Below are 25,640 nucleotides of genomic sequence, written 5' to 3'. Positions count from 1 at the left end.
GAGTTTTCTAGTTTTCTTATCTGTGAAATGAAGATACCACCTATCTTATAGGGGTATTGTGAGAATAAAGTGAGCTAATGTATGAAAAAGCTATGAAAAGGGAAACAAACATATGGTAGTATCCACAGGGACTCAATTAGTAGCTAACTTATTTACTTATTACAATGATTCTGCTGTTTCCATGTCTCAAACCTTTTCCCTTTCAGGGAGAAAATGAAACTTTACAAGCATCCATGCAATTTCAAAGGGTTAAGTTATGTAGCCTCATATTCCCTTGTGCATTCCAGTTAACATAACAAAAACTATAGAGATAATGCAGAGATCTGTACTGGGGTGAGGTACTATGGGGTGCTGAGGTGGACCAGTCAAATTAAATGCAACCTTACTTAGGATCTAACATTTGCCCTTTGTGGGACCATCTATAGAAAATAACTATCACTACCATATTGTCATGCTTACTTGACACTTTCTTGGTCCTTTTTAAATTTAAAGCCATTACTAGGAATACGATAATTAATCCAGACAGAAATGAAAATTATTGACACAACTCAGAACCTATAGGTAACATGAATTGGAAGTAAGTTTCCTATTTTGTTTATCCTGTGGTACTAGCCTTCTTTCTTTCCCAAAGGGTGAAAAGCATCAGAGTTGCAAGATCTCTTATTTTGACCAGCCCAATAAAACAAAACCAAGGCCCAAAACTAATCATTTGTAATGTCTTTTTTCTGCCTCCTTCCTCCCCAACTCTCCCAATCATCCTCTGAGGTAGGAAACATTGTCCTACAAGGATCAGGCTCATATAGAACCCTCAAAGAGCAAGGACTGCAGACCCCACTAGGGGTTGAGGAATAATAAGATTCCTAGGAACAAAGAGGCCAGGACCACAACAACTATTTTGGTGGGAATAGCTACAGATACCAGTTTCAAGGAGGAATTAAAAAGGGATAACTACCTGAGACCCCAAAAGGGAGAATAACAACAACTGGCCTTTGCTCACTTATTTGGCTGGAATTTTTGGACAGCCCCATGGTTTTGCCAGTTTAAAATTTGAACCAATAACAAACACTCATTAAGCAACAACTATTTACAAGGTATTATTCTGAGTCCTGGAGATGCAAGAATTTTAAAAATGTCCCTGTTTTCAAGGATGGGAGTAGGGGGCAAAATATGTCATGTACACAAATAAATGTAATAAAAAGTAGAGTGTTATCCAAAGTATTTTAGGAAAATCTGAGGAGAGAGAGAACATTCTTAGCTAGGGGAATGAGAGGAGGCTTCACAGAGGAGGTGGCACCTGAACTGATTTTTAAAAGAAAACCAGAGATGGTTAGGCAGTGAGTACATTCTAGACAAGTGTGAATGCAGGGAGGCAATGGATGGCATGTTGAATGTGGAGAACATCTAGTAATCCAGGCTGATTTGAAGATAAGATCTATACTAAAGAGGAATGTGAAATAAAACTGGAAGGGTAGTTTGAAGCCAGATTATGGAGAGCCTTAAAATCAAGGCGAAAGAGTTCCTATTTTATCTTTTTGGTAAAGGGAGTCACTGAAGGTTTTTTGAGCAGGGGAATGACAGAAAGACTTTTATGTATATTAAGAAGATGGATTGGGGAGGGGTTAAGTGAAAAGACCAGATCAAGGAGACTATTTAGTGTCTATTATAGTAATCTAGACAAGTAGTGATGAGGTCCTGATTGATGATCATTCCAAGGTAAATAAAAATGTTGATATGCATATAGTTTGTGAAATAACTTTATATTATCCTTAGAGTTATCCACATAAAATCCAGCCTAATATAAAGGCAGAGCAACAGATCCTCTATTTAGTAGAGAACTGACTTGTCAACATCCAATACAAAGTAAGGAGGCTTTTATTGTGACAAAATAGATGTATATATACAAATACAGGAACACTTACATAATTAGCAACATGGGATTTTTGTGCCTTTTAATTTTTGTTCATATAAATGGTTCAGGTTAGTGTGTGCTCCTTACAATTCATGTTTTAGTATTTCTAAACATCAGACTTGATTTCTCTAATACACTTTCAGAACAAATATGAAAATATTTTAATATTTCCTTACCCAGTTCTCCCTTAATCTAATACTGAAAGAAAAACCTTTGTCTCATTCATACTCACTTAATTTTTTAGTTTAGCCTGGCATGTAAAGCTTTAGGTACAGCACAGTTGATAGAGTACTGGGCCTAGAATCCAGAAGATGATAGTTCAGATCCAGCCTCAGACACTTTCTAGTTGTGTGACTCTGGGCAAGTTATTTGACCTCTGTCTGCCTCAGTTTCTTCAACTGTGAAATGGGGATAATAATAGCACCTACCTTTCAGGCTGTTGTGAAAATCAAATGAGATTATATTTGTAAAGCACTTATCACTGTGCCTGGCACACAGTAGGCACTATGTAAATGCCCGTTTCCTTCCTTTCTTCCTTCTCACTGTTGTTTATTCACAGCTTGAAATTATAATCTACTGTGACGTGGCTACACCCTAAGCATGTGACTAAGCTGATGACTCTAGAGAAGGAAAATACATATGAGAAGCACATGGAACTCAAGGAGCAGTGATCTTTTTTTTCCTATATGAAAACCATTGTATTAAAGCAGGAAACAGGAAATATGTAAGATATAGCATATATAGATCTAATTTTTTTCCCAGAAATGTTTTCACAATTATGTAATGAAGTAAAAACCCCAAAGGCCAGATAGAGGACCACATGATTAATCATGTATTTCACTTAAGAATAACGTCCCAATTTCTTTCTTCTTGTAGAAGATCAAGGAAAATTCTTGCTAGAGAAACTCTATAACTTCTTAAGCATGATGTCTTGTTTTCTTCACATGAGAAAACAATGCAGTACAAACATATGATGAGGGTTGGGGGGATAACGTCCAGGAGGGAGTAAATTCTTCACAAAATGCTATCAGCTTTAGTATTCATATTGGCACTACTCTATTGTATTCTATAGTATATATAGTATAGTATTCTATTCTGTAGTATTCATATTGGCACATTACTATACTCGAATACAAAGATTCTGGTAGCAGAAATGAAGAGATTTCATAAGTCCCTGCCTAAGGTTAACCAGTTTCTGAGGTGATAATTCCTTGGGTTTCTTCATTTCTGTCATCAGAATGTCAGATTTCTTTCTTTGTACTACTTTGTACATAGTACACAGTACTGTTAATATGAACATCAAAGTTAATATGAATATCAAAGTTGACAGCATTTACATTTGATCAAATACTTCTCCAAAAAGCTGTAGCCATTCGACAACAATAACAAAAATGCTTCACGTTCATTCACTAAATTTGACGTCTACATTTGAGGAAAAATTTCCTTTTATGTTCCATATAAGTACAAAAAGGGAAAAAATAAATAAATATATAAAATACTAGTTCTTACAATCTCTTCTGTAATTTTCTGTTTCTCTTTGATGAAGTGTTTCCTACAGTGAAAATAGACTATTTTGGTTTTAAATTAACTTCCCAACCATTTGGGAGTTTCTTCAGTGATGAAATAGAAGTGGTTTTCTTTCATGTTTTAGTTTAATTCTTTTTTTTTTCTATGTGGTTACATACCATCTGTAATTTAGGTCTTAAAAATCAGTCAGGATCTCACATAGTCTTAGATCATAAACTACTTTCATCATATCATTCCCCAGTTAAAAACCTTCATTGGTACTCCATTATCCATAAGTTACAATCCAAGTTGCTTAACCTGGCATTTAAAGCCATTTATAATTTACCTTCAATGTACCTTTTAACTTTAGCTTCTGTTATTAATACTTTACATGAATTTTTAGGCAGCCTTGTCTACTTACTGTTGCCTATAGAATTTATTTATATTTTTCTCTGAACCTTTGCTCCATTCATTCCTTTAGCCTGTAATGTCCTTCCATTTCTTGCACACCTATCTGAATTTTACCTATTTTTTTTTAACATCTAGCTCAAATTTTGACATCTCCATTAAGCCTTCTGGGCTCAGTTTAAGCTACAATAATCAATGCTTTCTCAGAACTTTCACAGTATTTATTGCTAAGAACATCTGGTATTTGATCATTCTCTCTACCAGTGAGGTAAGTCTTAGACAGAAGTCTTGCCTTGAGCCCTAGGTTACACGTACATTTAGCATTAAAACATAGCCCTTTTCATAATGTATATTGTAATGGTTTTTTTTTGTGTAATTGGAGACTGGCCAATGAACCTAGTTCCTATTAGTATGTGCAGATTCCTCATATGGAAATGTTTGGGGGGCTGATTCCAGGAGAGTTACAGTGTTGTATTATGGATGAGTTTTGGAGAGACTTTGGAGCATGTGTAGACATTTTGTAACTGGCTCTGGTTTGCTAACCTTGGGTTGAATTGGAGCCTCTTGATTGGCTGTGGCTGCAGAGCTGGAATTGGGGTATGGAGACATTCAAAAGTTCTTAGTTGGCATCAGTTATTTTTTTCTTAGCTTGATCTTTTTCTTTGTATGGCTGGCAGCATCCATCCTCTAAAAGACAATACTGTAAAGCCAACACATGGTTCTTTGCTTTCAAATTTGTTCTTTCATATTAGATGAAAGAAGTTGGAGGCTACATCCATAGGCTTTCTGAAAAGCATGAAGAGTAAGCCACTTGAGGAACAGAACCTGGAGTCAGATCCATGACAGGTTTTGTAGCCAGCCAAACATTGATGCCTCAAGGAGCAACCTGGTATTAAGGTCAAGCTTAGGTTTCCTTCCTGTCTCCATCCCTGGCCCTATCTCCATTTTTCCCCTTCTCTGGTTCTCTGGAATTTAATTTCTCCCATATCAACGTGCATTTTTCTCTTGGATTCAAGTATTACTCCAGTGGCCATCCAGGTCGCAGCTGGGACTGAGGGTAGCTTTGTTCCTTTGCCCATTCTTTGTTGGTGATGCCTTTACATTAGATATTTGGTCTTCATTGCTGTGCCCTTGATACCTAATTTCTCCCAGTGTACTGGTATTATCTACTCTTCTATATCTCAGCAGGCTCTCTGGAGGTCCTTGAATTTGGGTGATCAGTGATGGTCTCTTGCCTGTTTTGTGTGGTCTATGCACTGGAAAACATCCTGGAGCTAGATTCATCTGAGTTTTCCCAAATTATTCTTTTGGGAGGGAAATCTTTCATAAATTGGTTTACTTTGTCTAGCAACCAGTCATACTTCGGTAACTTTTAATCCTTTACGACAAATTAGGTATGCTTATAGCTGATGAAGGTGTACTGTACCCCAACACAACCTCAGTCTAACTGCATTTGCTTCCTCAGGCTTTATCCTCTTCTCTCTATTGTTCTTAGTAATTGTCCGTCTACCTTGAACTCCAAAGGCCTTTCTAGCCTCTGCAAACATCCTTACCATAGGACTTCAGGTCTTGGAGTCTTAGACTCTGAACAATTCCAAAAGTTGTGCCCTCAAGACTTTCTAGCATACTATCTCTTTATTCCATTTTAGACACTTACCAATGCTGGAGTATTTCCATTATATTTCTGACCCTAAGATACCATATCTCTTCTTCAGGTAGACGTGATTCTTTTCCAGAGATTAAAAAAAAAAAGGGAAAAGGACCTATTTGGACAAAAATATTTATAACAGCTCTTTTTGTGGTGGCAAAGAATTGGAAATTGAGAAGATGCTCATCAATTGGGGAATGGCTGAACAAGCTGTGGTATATGAATGTAATGGAATCCTATTGTGCTATAAAAATGATGAGTAGGCAGATTTCAGAAAAACTTGGATTACATGAACTGAACAGAATCAGGAGGACCTTTTTCCTTTGGGCCTGTGTCTTCTTTCACAGCATGACTAATGTGGTAATATGTTTTGCATAATTGAACATGTATAATCTATATAAAATTATTTACTATCTCCAGGAGTGGGGGAGGTGAGGGAGAGAAAATTTGGAACTCAAAATTTTTAAAAATGAATATTAAAATTGTCTTTACATGTAACTAGGAAAAAATTAAATATTATTTTTAAAAGTCAGTCAACAATATTTGTTGTGCACCTACTATGTGACAGACACTGTTCAAACTAAAAAAAAAATTAAAGGTTTTGTTCTCAAGGAGCTTAAATTCTACACAATACCCATTTAATTGTAGGTATACCCTGGGAGTCAGTCCTGGGCTCACTTTTATTCCCTTTCCATACTCTCTGACTTGGTGACCTCATCAGATCCCATGAGGTTTGATATTCCTTTGTGTACATGACTCTCAAATCTATGTATCCAGCCCTGATTATTCTCTTGAGCTCCAGTTGGACATCTTCTTAAATGCCTATTGGTCATTTCAAACTGGATGTCCCAGATATCTCAAATTCAGCAAGTCCAAAATTGATGTCTTTTCCCTTCAACACACTCTCCACCTGAATTCCCCTATTTCTATGGAGGGCAGTTACTTCCAGTAACTTAGGTGTCCAACCTTGGTTATTATCCTTGGCTCTCTGCTTTCCCTCACCCCATATTGTATATATATTTGCCACATCTTGTCAGTTCTACCTCCACAATATGTCCGTTATACTCCCACCCTTCTTCAGGCTCTCACCACCTCTCCACTAAATGGTTGCAGTGGCTTCTGGGTTGGTCTCTACTTCAGGTCTTTCTACTTTCCAATACATTGTCCACACAGCTGCCAAATATTTTTGTTAAAGGCAAATCTGATTCCAGTGGTTCTCAATTGTCTCTGGGATAGAATATAAGCTCCTTTTATAAGCCCCTTCACAATCTGGCCCCAAGTTATCTTCAATTCCCTGCTAAAGAGATATCTTCTATCAGAGGTTATATCTTCTATCACCTGGCATCTGTGAACTTGTTTTTATAACTGTATTTCAATATAATTAGTTGCCTTTGTAATCCAACATAGTTTATTCTATAAATTTAGAAGCATGATTCTAAGATAGGCTTCCACAGCATTCAGTAGACTTCCAAAATGGTCTATGACACAAAAACAGTTAAGAAGACCTGTCTTTTACATTGGTGGTGTCAAAGTAAAAATTAGACACAGACTCACTAATCCATGTGGTATATCGACTTATTTTTGAAATGTAACATTCATGTTTTATTGTATTTTTATTTACTTTTTAAAATATTTCCGAGTTACATTTCTAATTTAGTTTGGGCCATACTCTGGGGTATTGTAGCCTGTTTAGCATCTCTGGATGGTCCTTCTTGATCCCTTCTCAACCATTTACTTTTATTTATTGTATTTATTTTGCATATACTTCTGTGTATATGTGGTTTGCCCCATAGATAAAGACTAGCACACTGGGGCTCAAGGGAGTGAAATGAGTTACCCAAAGACACCAGGGGGCTGGCTTTGACTCCTCCATGTTCATTCCACATATAAAGCAACTGCACTCAGAAAACTGAAGCCAGTCCAGTGAGAGAAACCCCACCATTAAATCCCACATCCCTACTTGTGCAACTAAATACCCTGATAAAGATTGTGTGCTGCTTACTCTTTTTGCGGTGGCAAAGAATTAGAAATTGAGAGAAGGACCACCATTTGGGGCATGGCTGAACATGTTGTGGTATGTGATTGTAATGGAATAGTATTGTGACCTAAGAAATGAGGACACTTTCAGAAAAAGCTGGGAAGACTTACGTGAACTGATGCAAAGTGAAGTGAGCAGAGCCCAGAGGCCATTGTACAGAAATATTGCTACGTAGATTAACTGTAAAAGACTCTAAAAATCTGTAAAAGATCAATGCAATCACCCAAGACAATTCCAAAGTACTCATGATGAAAAATGCATCCATTTCTTGAGAGAGAACTGATGAACTGAGTGCACTGAAGCATACTTTTTTCCACCTTATTTTCCTTGCTTTTTATTTTTGCAACATGGCTAATATGGAAATGTTTTGCACGACTTCACACGTATAATTTGGTATCATATTGCTTGCCTTCTCAATGGAGAGGGGAGTGGCCGAAAGGAGTGAGAATTTGGGGCTCAGTCTTTCAATAAGGTTAAAATAGTTAATTTTTTAAAAAAAGTAAAAAAAAAAGATCATGCTGCTTGCACTTAGCGAGCACTGATTCACTTTCTTCCTTGGCCAAAAGTGACTTGTGGAAACAGGCGGAAGGTGGGAATATAGGACATTTTCAAGCCCCCAGGCGGTGCCACTATCCAAGCCTCGCAGCATCTGCCAGCCTCTGCAACAGCAGAGACCCAGAACCCGGGATGCTCCCAGTCACGTGAGGAAAGCTCTACGCGGCAGGGCGAGCTAAGGCGAGGCTCAGGGCTGGGTGGGGCGGGGAAGTGGGAAGGGCTCAGAGACACGCCCCCGAAGGGGCGGGGCTCAAAGTTGCATTCTCCTGCTCTTCCCACGAGTCAGACTTCACGTCCCAAGGGGAAGGAAGACACTCCTAGAAGGGAACCAATTGATGGGGAATGGAAAGCGTAGTTCTGCCCTCGGCTAAGTCAGGCCCCGGAAATGATGTCACCGGCGCTCCCTCTCGCTCCTTTTCCGTCTTCCCCGAGGTTGGCCGATGACATCAGTGCGTCGGGTCTCTTCCCTTCCCCCTTCCCCTAGTTCCGCTGGGGAGAACCGAAGAGGTTCCCGAGGTGCGACGACGCGAGGAATGCGGCTGTGGTGGAATGCCCAGGTCCGCCCCCTCTAGGTCCCGGCCCCTCTCGGCGGACGCAGCCTATGAGCGGTCTCGGCTTCGGGAAGTGTCCTTCTGCGTGGCAGGAGACCTTACCCTGCGAAGTGCGCCGCTGTGCCAGCCCAGCTGGGGCTGTCGCGCGCCGGCCCCGCCCCTCCCTGTGGCCCCGCCCCGAATCCCCACCTCCTCTCTCCCTCCGCCTCTGCTGCTCCCCCACCCTCCTGCCGAGCTGCTGCTGCGGGCTGACACTCGGGGTTTCGGGCCGCCGGCCGGCCGGCGGCTGTGGGAACAGTTGGGAGTACGCCTCGGAGACTGGGGGGCGGCGCAGGCCCCTCGGACCCCAATGTGAGTGCGGGGGTGGAGAGCCGGGGCGGGGGAGGAGCAGGGCGGGTCTCTGGGTGTTGTGGAGGATTGGGAGAGGAGAGGGGGAGCACCCCGGGGCTGTGGGGGAGGGGGGGAGGGGCGCCCCCAGGTTTGGGGGTTCCGTGTCCGCGCGCGCTGGGGGCAGCTGCGAGCCCCTAGTGATCTTCCACAAGTTTCTCCCACTTTTGCAATGGTCAAAATTTAAGGGCACTCCCAGGCCCCCCCAAAAGACGTCGCAGGTTTTCACTGGAGCCGTACCTGCGCTTGGCCAGGTGTGCGCTCCCAAAGCCGCCCCCTTGTCTGGGCGAAGAGGCCCGTGAGGCACCAGGTAGAGAAAGTCACTTTCACTCCCTCGGGTGGATTGTTCCACCCTGTAAATTGTCCCCACCCAACCACAAATACCACCCCCTCCCAAATCTGTAAATAAAAAAAAGTGGGTTAGGTTTTATGCCCTTGGGTGATTTTCATATAAACACTAATGTTTTCTAATAGTTGAGCTGTCAAAGGTGAGAAAATGGAATTTTGCTGTGACTCTTCATAGCTATGCCTTTGGTGCCAATTTATTCAGCACCAATTATGTGCCAGGCACTGGATAAAAGGAAATTGGGGGGGAACCTCCCCCAACCCTGCCCTCAAGGTCTTCACAGACTAACGGGAGAGACTTCTTGCAAACTATGTACAAACTAGATCTGTGCAGAATAAATTGGAGATAATCTTAGAGGAAAGGCACTAACAGTGAGTGTTCTGGTAGATTTCTATCTCGGGTTTTGTGGCGCCTTAAAATTTTATGTCAGCTGTGGCATTTTCTGGTGTTTTTTTTCAACATCCAGGTTCTGTGGGGTTTTAAAATCATTAAAAGTTTGTTGTTCGCAGATAAACCATCAATCCTATCCCAGATTTTCAGTAGATCAAGATTAAAAAAAAAGTACAGCTTCTTCCTCTAAAGGTAACTTTTGTGTATTTTTTTCTTTTATAGATTTATTCAGTGGTGGGAGTGACATTGATGAAGAGATGTTGGAGTAGGTGTGAATATCGAACTTCTTGATTTACCAGAAGACACTTCCCGTTTGTTTGGGTTTTTCCCCCCCTACTGTTCTGATTGTTCTCAGTATTAAAGCTGGAAAAACTTAGAAAATAAAAGGAACATGTTATGATCTTGAATATATCTTTTGAGGAAAAAAGTAAAGTGGCCAAGATAAAGCAGGAATGGCATCCAGAGAGAGGCTCTTTGAACTTTGGATGCTTTATTGTAACAAGGTAACTACTTTTAATTTTATTTATGAATGTAAAAATATTTTGTGGTAGAACTTTGTGATTGACTTGCTCACTGAGATGGTTCATGGATATTAGTATTTATTCATAGTGATAGCGAGCTCTTTAAAAAAAATTCAGAGTGCGTTCTAGATTTGTTTTTGGTTTTTCTGCTTTGTACAGTTTTTACCATCTTCCTCCATTATTACAAAAAAGCTATGATTTTTTAAAAAAATTGCCATGCCATTAGTGACAGTAAACATATAGGCTTAAGCCTATAGACTTAAAAAAATAAATTTTTATTTGTGTTTTTCTTTTTTCCATCAGTGGGAGTAGATGGATGAATGTATGTATGTATGTATGTATGTATGTATGTATGTATGTATAGATGGAGATAGAGATAGCTGTAAGAAATGGGATACTTTATTCTGTCCATTTAAAATGACTTCAGCTTTTTTTTCTTTCTCTCCTTTTATGTTTCTGTAATGGCAGTTTCATTTAAAAAACATTGTACAGATATGAGATGTTATTTAAAAACAATTGAAACATGAATGTTATGATATTGGCAAGGGACACAAAGCAGACATCCCTGGAAACTGAGTTTACTGTTCTTGAGGGAAGGTCAGTCTTTTGATAAGTTCATTGGATCTAGCTAGAACCAGAGCTGGAAGGGACCTTACAGGTTATCTATCCAAATTCCTCATGTTACACATGAAGTAACTGGGTTCTATAGAGGTTAAGTGACCTGCCCAAAGTCACACAGATTGTAAATGAGTGAGCTTAGGTTCAAACTCGGCTCCAAGTTCAGGGCTTTTGTGGCTTTACCACTTTTGTGGCAGAGAACACCAATATGGACATCTTTAGATAACTAAACTTTTTTCTATTATTAAAGAACAAATTATTCTTATTTATTAATTCTGCTCATTGTTAACATATTTAGTAGTAAATTTTAGTGATTCTTGGAATCTTCTTTCACCTACTGGTTCAATTATGTGGGTTAGAAAAAAACACATTTTTGCTTATTTACTATGTCATTTTACAAATAATTTTGTGCAATAACAGGAAAATGGGATCTTAAAAACGGGTAATTCAATATATAATCTACTTTAGAAGCCAGGAACTGAGTAACCTTTTTTATCCACTAAATACATACTGACCAGAAATTAATATCTTTTAACTCTTATTAGAAAACAGGCACTTTCTAAAATAGAGTAAACTTATTATTTACACAATGACTACAGGAAACTTTGTTGCATCTTCTTGTTAATTAGTTGTGCCATTTTCAGGTCAAGTTCATATTTGATTTAGTAGTGACACCATGCTTATTGAAAAGGAAGTATTGTTTGTAAGCTGTATTCTAAGTTTAATCCTTTATATGAATCCTTTATCAGTTTTAAAAATGTTTATTTTGGGTAGTGAAGATAAATTAAACAAAAATACGGTGGTATCCAAATATAAAACCTGTTGAAAAAAGTTATTCTCAATATGCTTCTTTGTACAAGAAACATAAGTTTATAGGCAATTTAGGGTTAACTTTTATGCTTTTAAAGCAACATTCTAGTCTCATAAGCAAAGTATATTCAAGAAACATTACCTTTTCTATATGATGTAGTTTACAAATCAGTGGTATTCATTTTTTTTTACGGATTAATGATTTAAAATTGTTATTTCAAATTCCATTTATATGCATATGAACTAGATAACATCATTTTTCTAGAAATAACATAAGTCAATCAGTAAACTTGTGGCATTTTTTTCATCCAGAGCCAGCTTTATTTAAGCCAGTTCTTCAACTTTCCCATTTTTGGAAGAGCTTTTTGATGATTCATTTATAACATCCTCCTGTACATTGCTTCTCTTATTCTAGTATTACTGTTTACCTGACCCTTTTTTCTCTTGAAGAATCTTCTAGACCACAATAAGAATGTTCATGCAAATAATTTTCTTCAAATAGTCACTATAGTCTTATCCCAAGGTCTTAAAAAGTTTTCCTAGGCCTCCCTCCAGGGGTAGCTAGGTGATGCAGTGGATAGACAGCTGGGCCTGGAGTCAGGAAGGCTCATCTTCCTGGCCTCAGATGCTTACGAGTTGTGTGGGCAAGTCACTTAACCCTGTTTGCCTCAGTTTCCTCATCTGTAAAATGAGCTAGAGAAGAAATGGCAGACCACTCTAGTATCTTTGCCAAGAAAACCCCAAATTGGGTCACAAAGAGTTGGACATGACTGAACAACAGTAACAAGACCTCCCTCCAGGTTTGTCATGGAATTTCTTTTCACCTTTAAGATTTTTTTTCCTCTTTGCTTTTCAATGGACCATTAAAAAAATATATATATATATATGTATATATATTTTTTGGTGAGGCAGTTGGGGTTAAGTGACTTGCCCAGGGTCACACAGCTGATAAGTGTTATATGTGTGAGGCCAGATTTGAGCTCAGGTCCTCCTGACTCCGGGGCTGGTGCTCTATCCACTGTGCCACCTAGCTGCCCCTAGAGTCTATTTTTCTTAATAGACTACTGTGATTTTGTAGATTCTGTATTGTTTCCAGCATTTGTTCAAGTTATACTTTATTGCTGTCATTAAAGTTACTACTTTAGTTACCTGTTTATAGATTACTTCGCACTTTTCTACTCATTTATCTATAGCTGCATGTGTATATGTGTATGTGTGTATATGTACATGTGTATGTATATGTGTGTGTGTATATCTATATCTATATATGAAGCATAGTAAAAAAGAGGAAATAAAAGCCAAGGGAAAAGTGAAAGAGGATGACAGATAGCACTAGAAATATCTGCTCTATATTGTCATATGCCACAATTTGAAGAATATTAATTGAAGTAATGCAGGCTGAAATTTTTTTTTTTACTGTTGCAACTTTTTTTTCATCTTAGGCCATATTCAGAGATATAGTTACCAAAACATTCTTACATAGCTAAAACGTTAAACATTTATAGAAAAAGTTTAATTATGTTTTTTTTTAAATTTCAATTTTAACTATATCTTGTCTGAGCTTTTGCAGCAGAATGTAGACTGACAGTATTTAAAGGCAAATTTAAAAAAAGATTTCTTAATAGATGACAGATGTATTATGTAATATTTTTAAAAGAGTTTTTCTAGTAGTATTGTAACTTTTTAAGAGAATGTGTGAATTAATGTTTTGGCTATTTTAATTTAGGTAGTCCACTTTATGGGAAATAATATGTGCATATATTTGGTGCTTTGTTTAGGATATTTGGTCTTTTGATTACATTGTTTCCTTTACAAGATCAGTAAGGAGTTTTTTCAAATTGTGACCTTCTAATCCATATAAAATATCATTTAATTTGCATGTAATTGTATAGTATAACATCCAAATAACTCCAAGAGGCCAAAGTTTATTGTATAAAGTGGGGCATATCTATTCAGCAATTGCTTTTTCTTTCTGCTTTGACTGTTGCCTGTAAGTCCAGAAGAGTGTTTGTATTATGACAATTAAGTCATTAAGGTCCATAAAAGAAAGTGGAGCTCCCAGCTTATTGATTGGATTAAGGTCATAAGGAAGTTCATTGGTTGAGTTAAAAAAAGATATTCTTATATTTTAAAAATTATTTTTTAAACAAAATGTCTCAGTTCTATATATAGGCTGTTAGAAAATGTTTGAGTGGATCAAAACACGTGATGTTTTTGAAAATGTAGCTCAAAATTCATGTTCTTTTTTAAAATCAACTTAGTTTTTATGCTTGAAATAAGTTAATTTTTTTTTTTTTTGGTGAGGCAATTGGGCTGTTAAGTGATTTACCCAGAGTCACACAGCTAGTGAGTGTTATGTGTCTAAGGCCAGATTTGAATTCAGGTCCTCCTGACTTCAGGGCGGGTGCTACATCCACCGTGCCACCTCGCTGCCCTGAAACAAATTAAATTTTAATGCCAGATCTACTGCTAGTGAGCTATTTGACTAACTCAGATCAGTTTATCTCTATATATCTAAATTGCCTCACTTGTCAATGGTAGTAAGACCTATTTTACATCAAAAAGTTGTAAAGATACAAGTAACATATACCATAGGAAGTACTTGCATTACATTGTTAAATTAACACTGTAAACTATTTTTGCTATATATTTGTACAGAGGTATGTTACACTTTTATACAAATACAGCAGGGTATTATACACTTGCACAGTTGTCTATATGCTGTTACAGATAAAAACGAGGTATAGGGGAATGGCTGTTCAATATTCACCAACAGCAGTGAAGATTGTATTTATTGTTATCTTTTTTCAAATCTAGTGACTTAGTTTTCACTTGAGGCTAGTGAACCACTGGTTTTAAATTCCTAACAAAGTTTTTTTTCCCCTTTTTTTTTCTTTTTTGGAGCTGAGTGATGATCCACTTCCTGCTATTGCCCTTTGTTCTGTTTACTCTGGAGTAAGACAAAATAGATGCTTTTGCTGGGAGCGGAGAGTGGACTTAGGTCTCAAAATTTTAAAAATCCAATACCTTTGCTTTATGTAGAAAATATAATTAGGAGATATTCTATCCAGACAGAAAAGTCCAGTGCCTCCTTCCTGTAAACATAAAAGAAACAATTCCTGCTAGAACAGGAAGATTGTTTTGTGTCAACTAGAGTAGGATTGGTCTTCTCATACTTGAGATATTTAGCAGAGTAAGAATGTATACTGAATGATAATACTTTATTGAACAAACACACACTGTTGTGTGTGATGTGCTGTTCTAGGTAGTTAATTTTTTTTTTTTTTGCTAGGCAATAGGGTTAAGTGACTTGCCCAGGGTCACACAGCTAGTAAGTATTATATGTCTGAGGCCAGATTTGAACTCAGGTCCTCCTGAATCCAGGGCTGGTGCTCTATCCACTGCGCCACCTAGCTGCCCCCTGTTCTAGGTAGTTTTGAACTAAACTCATGTGACTTTAATAATAATAGCTTTTGGTTTAAGGTAAATGGAGAACTTAACATTTTTTATAACCAGGAGAAGGAAAATAAATAACTTTATGATAGTGGCAACTAACTTCATCTAGAAAATAGATGAGATGAGAAATAAATGTTTTATAAGCCTGGTTTCTGGATTTACAATTAGGCAACTACTAAATAATATTATGTAAAGAGATCTCAAATTTGCCAGTAATTTTTTTTAAAATATTGCCTGAAATTTCATTATGAGAGAAACATTCCTTTAGGTCTTGAAAGGTCTTTAAGTCTTGGATAGTGCTCTGTTTAAAATCTCTTCACTACCTGCTTAGGATTTCTTGGAAATTGTTTCTTTTATGAGTGTGAAAAAGACTAAGTTCCTGGCACCAGAGTAGGGAGTATCAGAAGGAGAGAGAAAGAGACTGCAAGGGGAGGTTGGAGGCCACAAAATAGATTTTACCTACTTCACCATTTTGGTTGGGATGACTCTGGCTGACTGTATTTGGCATGATGTATCCAAGCATCATCATGTGGTGCTCCAGAAAGACCTCTCTATTTTGAGAACAGTAGTATTTTAATATACTTCATTATTAAGATGATCTGATGGGAGTACATGGAACAGGATCACACGGGATAAAACTTGGATGGATTAGAATCTATTTCAATGGAAGGAGTTCTCATCACAGAGCTATTGAAGTACAGTCACAAGGGAGGATAGATAGTTGTATAGTTGATACTCATTTAACCAACTGTTGTTGATATTTATTAAGCCTATACAATGTGTAATGCTCCTTGCTTCCTCATCCTCTTGGAGATTTTCTCCTCCTTCGTCTTTTGTTATACTGTTTTTAGCTTCTCTGCTTGTCTTTCGTAAGTGTCTTTTTGCTGCATCATCACCCATTTTTTGCTTATAAATATGAGCATCTTCCAGATCTCTGTCTTGGATTCTCTTCTCTATCTAAACTCTGTCCCCTGGTGATTATCAGCTTTATGTAGGTAACGCTTAGTTCTGAATAATAGACTCTAATCTCTCTTAAACTCTAGTCCTATGTTTCCAGCTACTCGTTAGCCATTTCCATTTGGACGTTACATAGATGTTTCAAATTCAGTATGTCCAAAATAGAACTCATTATATTTCTCCTTAAACCCATCTCTTATACAAATTTCCCTATTTCTGTTGGGAGTACTCTCTTGTCTCTGTTGCCCATATGTGCAACATTGGAGTTTTAATTGACTCCTCCCTGTCCTTCAATCTTTATAACCAATAAATTGGCAAGTTTTATTAATTTTACTTTCACAGTATCTTTTGCTTTGGTCCTCTTCTCCACTCATGGCCTCTGTGACTCTTGTAATAATCACTTACTGGTCTCTCTGGTTTCTAGTCTCCGTCCTGTTCAGTCCATTCTCTACATAGCTGCCAAATTTATAGTCCTAAAACGCAGGACTGATCACATCACCCACCTTTTGGAGAAATGGTTCTTTATTGCCTCTAGGATAAAACACAAAATCCTCTACAATGTGGCTGTGCTCTGTCTTCCCAGGCTTATTGTGTATTACTACATTTCACATAACATGCACACTTTGTTCTAGTCAAGCTAGGCTTCTGATTGTTCCCTATTCTACTTCTTCCATACTTTTGTATAAATGGAATGCTCTTCTTCCCCCCCCCACCCCGTTAAACTTCACCTCCACCTAATGGAATCCCCAGCTTGATATAAAGCACAGCTCCAGAAGCCTTTCCTAATCTCTCCCATTTAATTATTAGCACTCTCTCCCTCTTGAAAAACTTAGCATTTGCTGGTATTAAGGTAGAATGGTGGTGGTGTTCAGTCATTTCGTGTTTGACTCTTGGTGACCCATTTGGGGTTTTCCTTGGCAAAGATACTGGAGTGGTTTGCCATTTTCTTCAGCTCATTTTACACTCGAGGACATTTAGGCAAACAGGGTTAAGTGACCTGCCCAGAGTCACACAGCTAGTAAGTGTCTGAGGCCAGATTTGAACTAGGAAGAGGACTCTTCCCGACTCTAGGCCTGGCTCTCTATCTACTCTGCCACCTAGCTGCCCAGCAGGATGGGGTGTATAATGGGGTGGGGGTGGGAGGGGCAGGGAAGTACTTGACGGGGCATCTCAGGGCATGTGTTTAAGTTTGGCCTCACATCCCAATAGCTGTGTGACTTTGCATAAGTCAAATTAGCTTCTCATTTGTAATGTGGAAATGATAATACCTCTCCTCAGGGTGGTTAAAGGAACAAAGGATAGAATGCATGTGAAAATGCTTTGAACACTCTGCAACACTATATAGTGCTAGCCAAACCAATGTTATTTAATTAGAACACTATGCAGGGGCTGTAGGGACTTAGATTCTGAATTAGATATTTGTGTTTGGTTTTCCATTGTCCTTAGTTGTTAAAGATGTTATAAAATTCATTGCTTTTAGAATAAAGATTTACTTCTTATAATGTGGAAGTAGTTTAATTGGTTCATCTGGTATTTAAATCTGTACCCTGACTAACCAATGGACTTTAACTCTTCCAGAGGCTAACTTAATACTTTTGGTAACAACATGATTAATTTTGGAGGAGAAATAAATCCAAACCTGGTTCAGACAACATGAGCAAATTAAGAAGGTTTTGGGTGGCACTTAGTCTTTTAAGGTTGAAAGAGTTTGACAACATGTCCTTTGCTGTTGCTGTCAGAAATGAAATACTGGGGAGGAGAGACCACTGGTCTGACTTACTATTATATTACTTTGTGGTCCAAATCTTATTATTATCTTTAGCGCAAAATATAATCTCTTCTCAAAATGCAATTTTGGAGTGAACAAATATCAATCAGAAGAAATATCCTTCAGTTGTATTTTTGGATATAATAATTTTATATTAAAATAGTTAAAGGGAAGGAAACTTTCCCTAGGGAACAGTATTCTGCAGTAAAGTGGATGGGAATCTCAAAGGTAATCGGATGCACGTGTTATTTTTTTAAACTGGAGAAATCCTATTCTAAATTACTAAAAGACATTGAAATTATTTCTCAGAGGAGATTTGACTTAAGAAAGAATAAGATGGGAAGAGTGCTCTGGACTCAGGCCTAACTAAACTGTTCTGTCTAAATTTGTGTGTTTGAACCAAACTGAATGTAAGGTTTTCAAAGCAAACACAATCTGCCTCTGATAAAATCGTGTTGCTGGGTTTGTAGACAGGCATGTAATTTAGCCAGTATATAATTTTTCCCTGAATTAAACTAGGAGAGGCACAGATTAACATTTTTTTCCTAATAACATATAGTGAATTGGTAGGTTTTCTTGTACAGTTTTAATTTGTTGATAGAGTTGTCATTTGAAAATTAAAATGTAGAATATTTCTAGTGTGTGAAATTTATACATTTTCTTGGCAAAAATAAGCGCTAGCTAATAAAATTAATAGCAACTTCAGAAAAAAAAGAAAAAATGTCATTAAACTTTCATTCTCTATTTAATTAGGGTAATTTAAAGGATTAGATTAAATTTCTCAATCTTAATGCTTTAGAAAATGATTTGTAGGTGATAAATGTGGTTTTTAAAAATTTTACATATGGTTTTTGTTTGATACTAAGCATGAGCAATCTTAAAACTTTAGACCTATTTATTGTTTGCATAAGACTTCATCAGTACATGCAAATGTTAGTATTGAACACTGAGAGGTTAAGTGAGCTGCCCATCATCATACAACCAATGTGTGCCAGAAGTGGTAGCTCTAGAATCCAGATTGGTGACTTTCAGGCCATGTCCCTGCCCTTCATACTGCATATTACTTCTTGGCTCTGTTTAATAGTGTTTCATAAATGTGGCCACCAAAGACCTACTCTGGGATTTGGAGGTGACCCTGGGTTCCTGAGGGCCAAGTCAGCAGAATGTAAGCTTTGCCAGATCATACAAGGCTGGAAGGAAGAGCTTTGAGAATAGCTGTAGTAATGGCTTGGTGTACAGTTTGTCTTAGGACTTAGAGGTTTATGACCAAATGGCTTGAAATGTGATAAATTTTTTTTTGCTAAGTTATAAAAGGAGATGTGATATGTTTCAGTGGAAAGAGTGTTATTAGTGACAATTAGAGATTCTTGAAGTATTGGACTATATTATAAGGATACATATTTTACAAAGTATCAGTATGGTATATGATTCCAATTCTGGTGTTTAATGTGTTTTTTTCTTTTATGTCAGGGCTTCTAACCTCGGGATTTATAAGGTCTGGAAAAATTCCAAGGTCCATAAATTTTTTTTTTAATATTTTGATAGCTACATTTCCATAAAATTGGTTTTGTTTGGATTCTGTGTATTTTATTTTGTACATTTAAAAACATTTTGAGGAGTCCAGAGGCCTCATTACGCTGTCAAAGGGTTGCCATGACGCAAATAAAGGTTAACCTCTGCCCTATAGAGCATTTATTTCAATTCAGCAAGTATTTGAGTGCAGCTGTGTGCTGATTTGGCATTTGCTAATACTTTACCTTAGACATATTTTCTAAAGGAGTTTATTCACTTGTCATAAAAACATGCGTGTTTACACACATACTGTCCATTTATGTATGTTGCTACCAGATAGCAAAATGTCCCAGGCAGTCTAAGCATTTTACTTGGTATACAAGATGTAGTTCTCTGAGGCCTCTTGATTTAACTTGATTTTCCATTTCTTGTCATCTAAAATGAATATTTTAGTGCAACTTAAAAATTATATATTAACACTTTTATTTGAAGTAATACAACCTAACATTGCAACTCTAAAAAGCAATAAATACCTAGGCAAAGTTTGGTGCTTTTTAAACTTACCTTTAACTTTTTTTTTTAGTCAGTTTATTGCAAACTGAATCTTGTATTTAGACTAAATTAGAATGATTGATAGTTTACTGCTGTTAAAACTGCAAGGCTGTGGAGCTCAGGCTAGCCCAAATTCAGAGTCCTTCTGCTTAGCAAATCTTTTCTATGATTGTTTTCATTCAAAGCCTACTTTTGAAGTTTTTTCAAAATTACTTGCTTCACCTGTTCCTGATACACTTAGAGTTCATCAGTTTTCTCTATGGAGGTGGATAGACTTTTTCATCCTGAGACCTTTGGAATTGTCATTTATCATTGTATTGATCAAAGTAGCTAAGACTTTCATAGTTGATTACTGTTACTGTGTACAGTGTTTTCCTAGTTCTGCTCACTTAACATCAGCTCAGTTAAGTTTTGCTGAATCAGTTCCCTTCATCATTTCTTACAGCACCATGGTATGCCATCACAACCATCTTTATCAGAGAAACTTGCTGTAAAGTTTTTCCCAGTTTCCTGCTTTTTTTCTAATTTAGGCTGTATTAGGGTTTTTGTGTGTGTGCGTGGGCACACACAACCTTTTAAATTTTAATGTAATCAAAATTATCCATTTTACTTCCTGTGAACTTCTCCATCTTTGGTGTGGTCATGAACTCTTCCTCATCCATAGATCTGTCGGGTAATTTTTAACCTGTTCCCCTAACATCCTGTATTCTCCTTAGAAAGTTTTATCTTTTACTTGAACTGCCCTATTTTGCTTCCTTCATTAAATTCAACAAACATTTGTAATGGACTGTGTTAGATACTAGGAATACAAATCTAGCTGAGATCTCTGTAGAAAAAGCATGATACAAATCAAAAGAGCACTGAATTTGGAGTAAGAGGACATGGGTTTGAATCCTGACTTTGTTGCTTATTAACTGTGTGACCTTGGGCAAGTCAATTATCCTTTCTAGGCCTCAGTTTCTTTATCTGTAAAAGGAGGGAGTTGATTCTTACAGCTGTATTTCTATTATCCTATGGACCTGTGTTTTTCTTCACCTCCATCCATCATCAAAGTTCTATCTTAATTCTGTTACTTTATTTTGCCCCTTTGTTTACCTTCTTAAAAGGTGATATGTTCTCTAGGAATAGAATTATATTCTGGAACCTCGTGTCTTATAGTTTAGCCTGTATAAATCTACTTTTATGAATCACCTTCTTTCCTCCTCACTGGCCTTTATTGTCTCTGGTTATGACACCTGTGTCATTGAATCTTAAAAGGCTATATAAATGTGAAATTATTAGTTTTAACACTGTGGAATACTGTACTGTAACTACACTCAGAAATGGTTAGTTATACTCTTAATCTTGTCATCACCCACTAGTGTTCCACTTCCATGTTTACAAACACTCAAATTCCTTTCTTTGATCATATTTTATCCTTCCATCTTTCCTTAAGCCTTTCAGCTCTTAACTCTATTTTTCATCCTCCATGTGACCTCCATTTCCTCCACTCTCAGTTCTTTCCCAGTCCATTGCCCTGCTCTGTTTGCATCTTCTTCCTGTCTTGAACTCTTTGTGAATCAACTCAACCATTCCCTTTTCCTGCTGGATATTCTCTCCTGTAGGTTTTCATGGAATCTTTCTCTTTTCTCCTATCTGGCAACCACTCCTTCTTGGTCTCTGCTGGATCTTCATCTGTGTCATGGCACTGCCAGTATCTATCCTGACCACTCTTCTGTTTTCACTCTGTATTCTCGCTTAGTCATCCCATCATATGCCATGGATTCAAATATCATCTCTATGAAGATGATTTCTAGATCTAAATATATCTTTAGTTTCTCTGCTGAACCTCACTCCCACATTGGAGCTTCCTATTGGGCACGTCCCATTTGTACCTCAAATTCAGCATTTCCAAAATAAGACTTTATTCTCTCCTGCACTCCCTAAGCTGCTCCTCTTGCATACTTCCCTGTTTCTGTTGAAGGCATGTTGGTGTAAACATCAACCAGCCTCTTAATCACCCAGCCTCGAAAGCCATGTTATTCTCTACCTCTCACTTTCACTGCATATATCCATTCTGTTGCCAAATCTTGTCATTTCTACCTATACAATATCTCTGATATATGTCTCTTTCTCTCCACATACACAGCTACCTAACTCAGGCCATCATTACCTCCCTTCTTGATTATTGTAATAGCCTCTTAAGTGGTCTCCCTGCCTCAGAACTCTCCAACTCCATCCTCCACTCAGTTGCCAAGGTGATTTTTCTAAAGCATAGGTCTGATAATATTTCTCCTCTTCCCATGAACTCCAGTGGCTCCCTATTATCTTCAAGATCAAGTATAAACATTTCTGTTGGGCATTTAAAGATCTTTATAATCTGGGTCCTTCCTACCTTTCTTGTCTTCTTATACCTTATTTACCTCTATGCACTCTAGCTACATTGGCCTATTTGCAGTAGTTTCAAATACAACACTCCCATCCCTCATCGCTGTGCCTTTTTATTGGCTGTCCACCATCCCTGGAATGGTCTCCCTCCTCACCTTTATCTCTTAGTTTCCCTGACTTCCTTCAAGACTCAGCTTAAATCCCACCTTCTGCCAGAGGTCTTCCCTGTTCCTCTACCCCCAGCTGTTAGTGCAGCAAGACAAATCTACACATTGGTTGTGTATGAAGATGTATGTCTCATTCTGCATCTCCAGTCCATTACTTCTTTGTGAGGTGCCATCTGTCTACTCTGTATGTATTTTGTATGTACCTAGTTATTTAGATGTTGCCTCTCCCATTAGAATGTAGGGTCTTTGAGGGTGGGACCAATTTTTGCCTTTTTTTTTGGATCTCCAGTGCTTAGCACAGTGTCTGGCCCCTAGTAAGTGCTCTATAAATGATTGCTGACTGATGAACTGTTAAATTTGATGTATCAGTAGAACAATTAAATAGATAAGAGTCAGGTTAGAGAGGCAGCCCTAGAACTTGGGAAAGAGAGGAATAAAGAATTTTATGTTATAAAGTTTTTTTGTACCGTACATGACAAAACTTGTAGCATTAACTGTTTCAGTCAATTTTTAGTGTCTCATCTGTAGTTACTTTTTAGAGTTATAGCTTAGAGCTGTTCTTTTTGGTTCAGTCTTTGTGTAGTAAGATTGGCAAGAGTAGAATGAAAAGATTCTTGTGTTCCCTATGTGCTAACTTTTTATTATTACTCATCTCTCTTTGGCTTCACAGTGTTTTACAAAGCTTTAAAATACTGGCAATCTTTAAACCTCATAATTCGTGTTTGTAGAAGTAGATATTTGTAATATCAAGTTGAATTGGAACTATTGAGCTACTTCAAATAATCTTTTTTGCAAAAAGGTGCATTAGTATGTATTCTGATGCTGTCAGCTTGCTACTTAAAGTTTTAGCTACTCTGTTAACCATTCATATCATGAAGAAATTTTCTATCAGGCCCTCAGTCTTTCATATATGTAGCTTATTGTCTGAGGTTGAATTTTTAAGTTTCCAGGTCTTCTTTTTACTTCTGATTGATATTAGTTCTTTTGAGTGAGAAAATAATTCAGGGATTATTCTGAGAGCATCAAATAATATATTATTCTTAATATCTGTGATTACTCAAGAGAGAACTAGTAATCCATAAAGGGAAAACTAATCTTTGTCCTGACCATCACAGTCAGAAAGCTTTTCTTTTTCCTCGATAATTTCTTGAAAGATGATGTCTAGGCTCTTTTTTTGATCATAGCTTTCAGGTAGTCCAATAATTTTTAGGATGTAAGAGCTTTGACTTTGTTGTCTTCTTCTGGTTGTATGTTTTGATCTTCTTTGTCACCAAAGAAAGATTCTATGGTCTGATTTTTTTTTTGCACAGTTTGCTTATATTCCCAGCCAGTTACTTGAGTTTTAAACTCTTTGTTAAGGTAAGGGTCTTCTTCCAGTGTGGAGAATGTACTGTCTCAAGCTTCGGGGGGTTTGTGCAACTGTTTTCAGAGATACTTCTAGGGACCTGTAAATTTCCATTCTTCCAAGGTGGTATGATCAAGGGCGAGGTGTTCACCCCTTTGCTGGCCTGTGCTCTGGTCTGTGAGTGGCCATAAGCACTCTTTTCTGCCTTGGAACTGTGAGGAGGATTCCCTCTCTACCACCACCACCACCACAAGCTCCACCATGCAGGTGCTCCTCCTTGCCCAGGATGGTCCAATAATTTTTAAATTATCTCTCCTGGATCTATTTTCCAGGTCAATTGTTTTTCCATTGAGATAGTTCATATTGTCTTCTATTTTTTCATTCTTTTGGTTTTGTTTTATAATTTCTTGATTTCTCATAGAGTCATTAGCTTCCACTTATTCCATTCTAATTTTTAAGGAATTGTTTTCTTCAGTGAGCTTTTGGACCTTCTTTTCTATTTGGCCAATTCTGTTTTTTAAGGCATTCTTCTCCTCATTGGCTTTTTGGACCTCTTTTGCCATTTGGGTTAGGCTGTTTTTTAAAAAAAATTTATTTTTAGTTTTCAATATTCATTTCCACAAGTTTTTGAATTCCAAATTTCTCATCCCTCCCTCCACCCCAAGATGGCATGCATTCTGAATACCCCTTCCCCTGGTCTGTCTTCTCTTCTATCTCTCCCCCCTCCCTTCTCTTATCCCCTTCCCCTTCTATTTTCCTGTAGAGCAGGATAGACTTCTGTACCCCATTTCCTGTATTTCTTATTTCCCAGTTGCATGTGAAAACATTTTTTTAAAAAACATGTGTTTTTAAAACTTTAAGTTCCAAATTTTCTCCCTTCCTCCCTCCCCACCCACCCTCATTGAAAAAACAAGGAACTCAATATAGGTTGTACATGTGCAGTTATGCAAAACACGTCCATAGTAGACATGTTGTGAAAAACTAACTCTATTTCCCTTAATCCTATCCTGCCCTCCCATTTATTCTATTCTTTCTTTTGACCCTGTCCCTCCTCAGAAGTATTTGCTTCTGATTACCCTCTTTCCCATCTGCCCTCTCTATCACCCCCTGCTCTCTTGTCCCCTTCTCCCTATTTTCCTGTAGGGTAAGACAGATTTCCATACCCAATTGAATGTGTATGTTGTTCTCTCCTTAAGCCAAATCCTATGAGAATAAGATTCCCTCATTCCCTCTCACCTTCCCCTGTTTCCCCTCCACTGTGAGAGACTTTTCTGTTTTTTTTTGTGAGATAATTTACCCCATTCTGCCTCTCCCTTTCTTCTTCTCTGAGTATAATCCTCTCTCATCCCTTAATTTTGTTCTCCAGATATGACCCCTTAATCTTCAACTCATACATACATACATACAATTTTTCCTTCACTACCCTAATACTGACAAGTTCTCATGAGTTACAATATCATCTTTCATGCAGGAATGTAACAGTTCAATCTTAATAAGTCTCTTAATGATTTCTCTTTCCTGTTTACCTTCTCATGTTCCCTACTGGAGTCCTGTATTTGAAAGTCAAATTTTCTATTCAGCTCTGGTCTTTTCATCAGGAATGCTTGAAAGTCCTCTATTTCACTGAATGACCATTTTTTCCTGAAGGATTATACTCAGTTTTGGCTGGGTAGGTGATTCTTGGTTGTAATCCTATCTCCTTTGCCCTCTGGAATATTATATTCCATGCCCTGCGGTCCTTTAATGTAGAAGCTGCTAAATCTTGTGTTATCCTGATTGTGTTTCCACAGTACTTGAACTGTTTCTTTCTGGCAGCTTGTAATATTTTC

At 37.6% G+C, this 25,640-nt stretch overlaps 1 protein-coding gene across 1 annotated transcript in view; it reads left to right on the top strand.

Moving 5' to 3' along the window:
* Positions 1-8,350: 8,350 nt before the first annotated feature.
* NBEAL1 (neurobeachin like 1) overlaps positions 8,351-25,640 on the top strand; it is a 194,099-nt gene continuing 176,809 nt past the window's right edge. The window contains 2 exon segments of the mRNA XM_078147544.1: positions 8,351-8,966; positions 9,961-10,241. Of these exon segments, the coding sequence (XP_078003670.1) occupies positions 10,191-10,241 (51 nt within the window). The 5' untranslated portion in view covers positions 8,351-8,966; positions 9,961-10,190.

The sequence above is a fragment of the Phascolarctos cinereus genome, unplaced genomic scaffold (genome assembly GCF_003287225.1).
Source record: "Phascolarctos cinereus isolate Bilbo 61053 unplaced genomic scaffold, phaCin_HiC Scaffold_7;HRSCAF=346, whole genome shotgun sequence".
NCBI classification, from domain to species: Eukaryota; Metazoa; Chordata; class Mammalia; order Diprotodontia; family Phascolarctidae; genus Phascolarctos; species Phascolarctos cinereus.
Note: the sequence above shows the minus strand (reverse complement) of the source record. Positions and strands in the feature narration are given on the sequence as shown.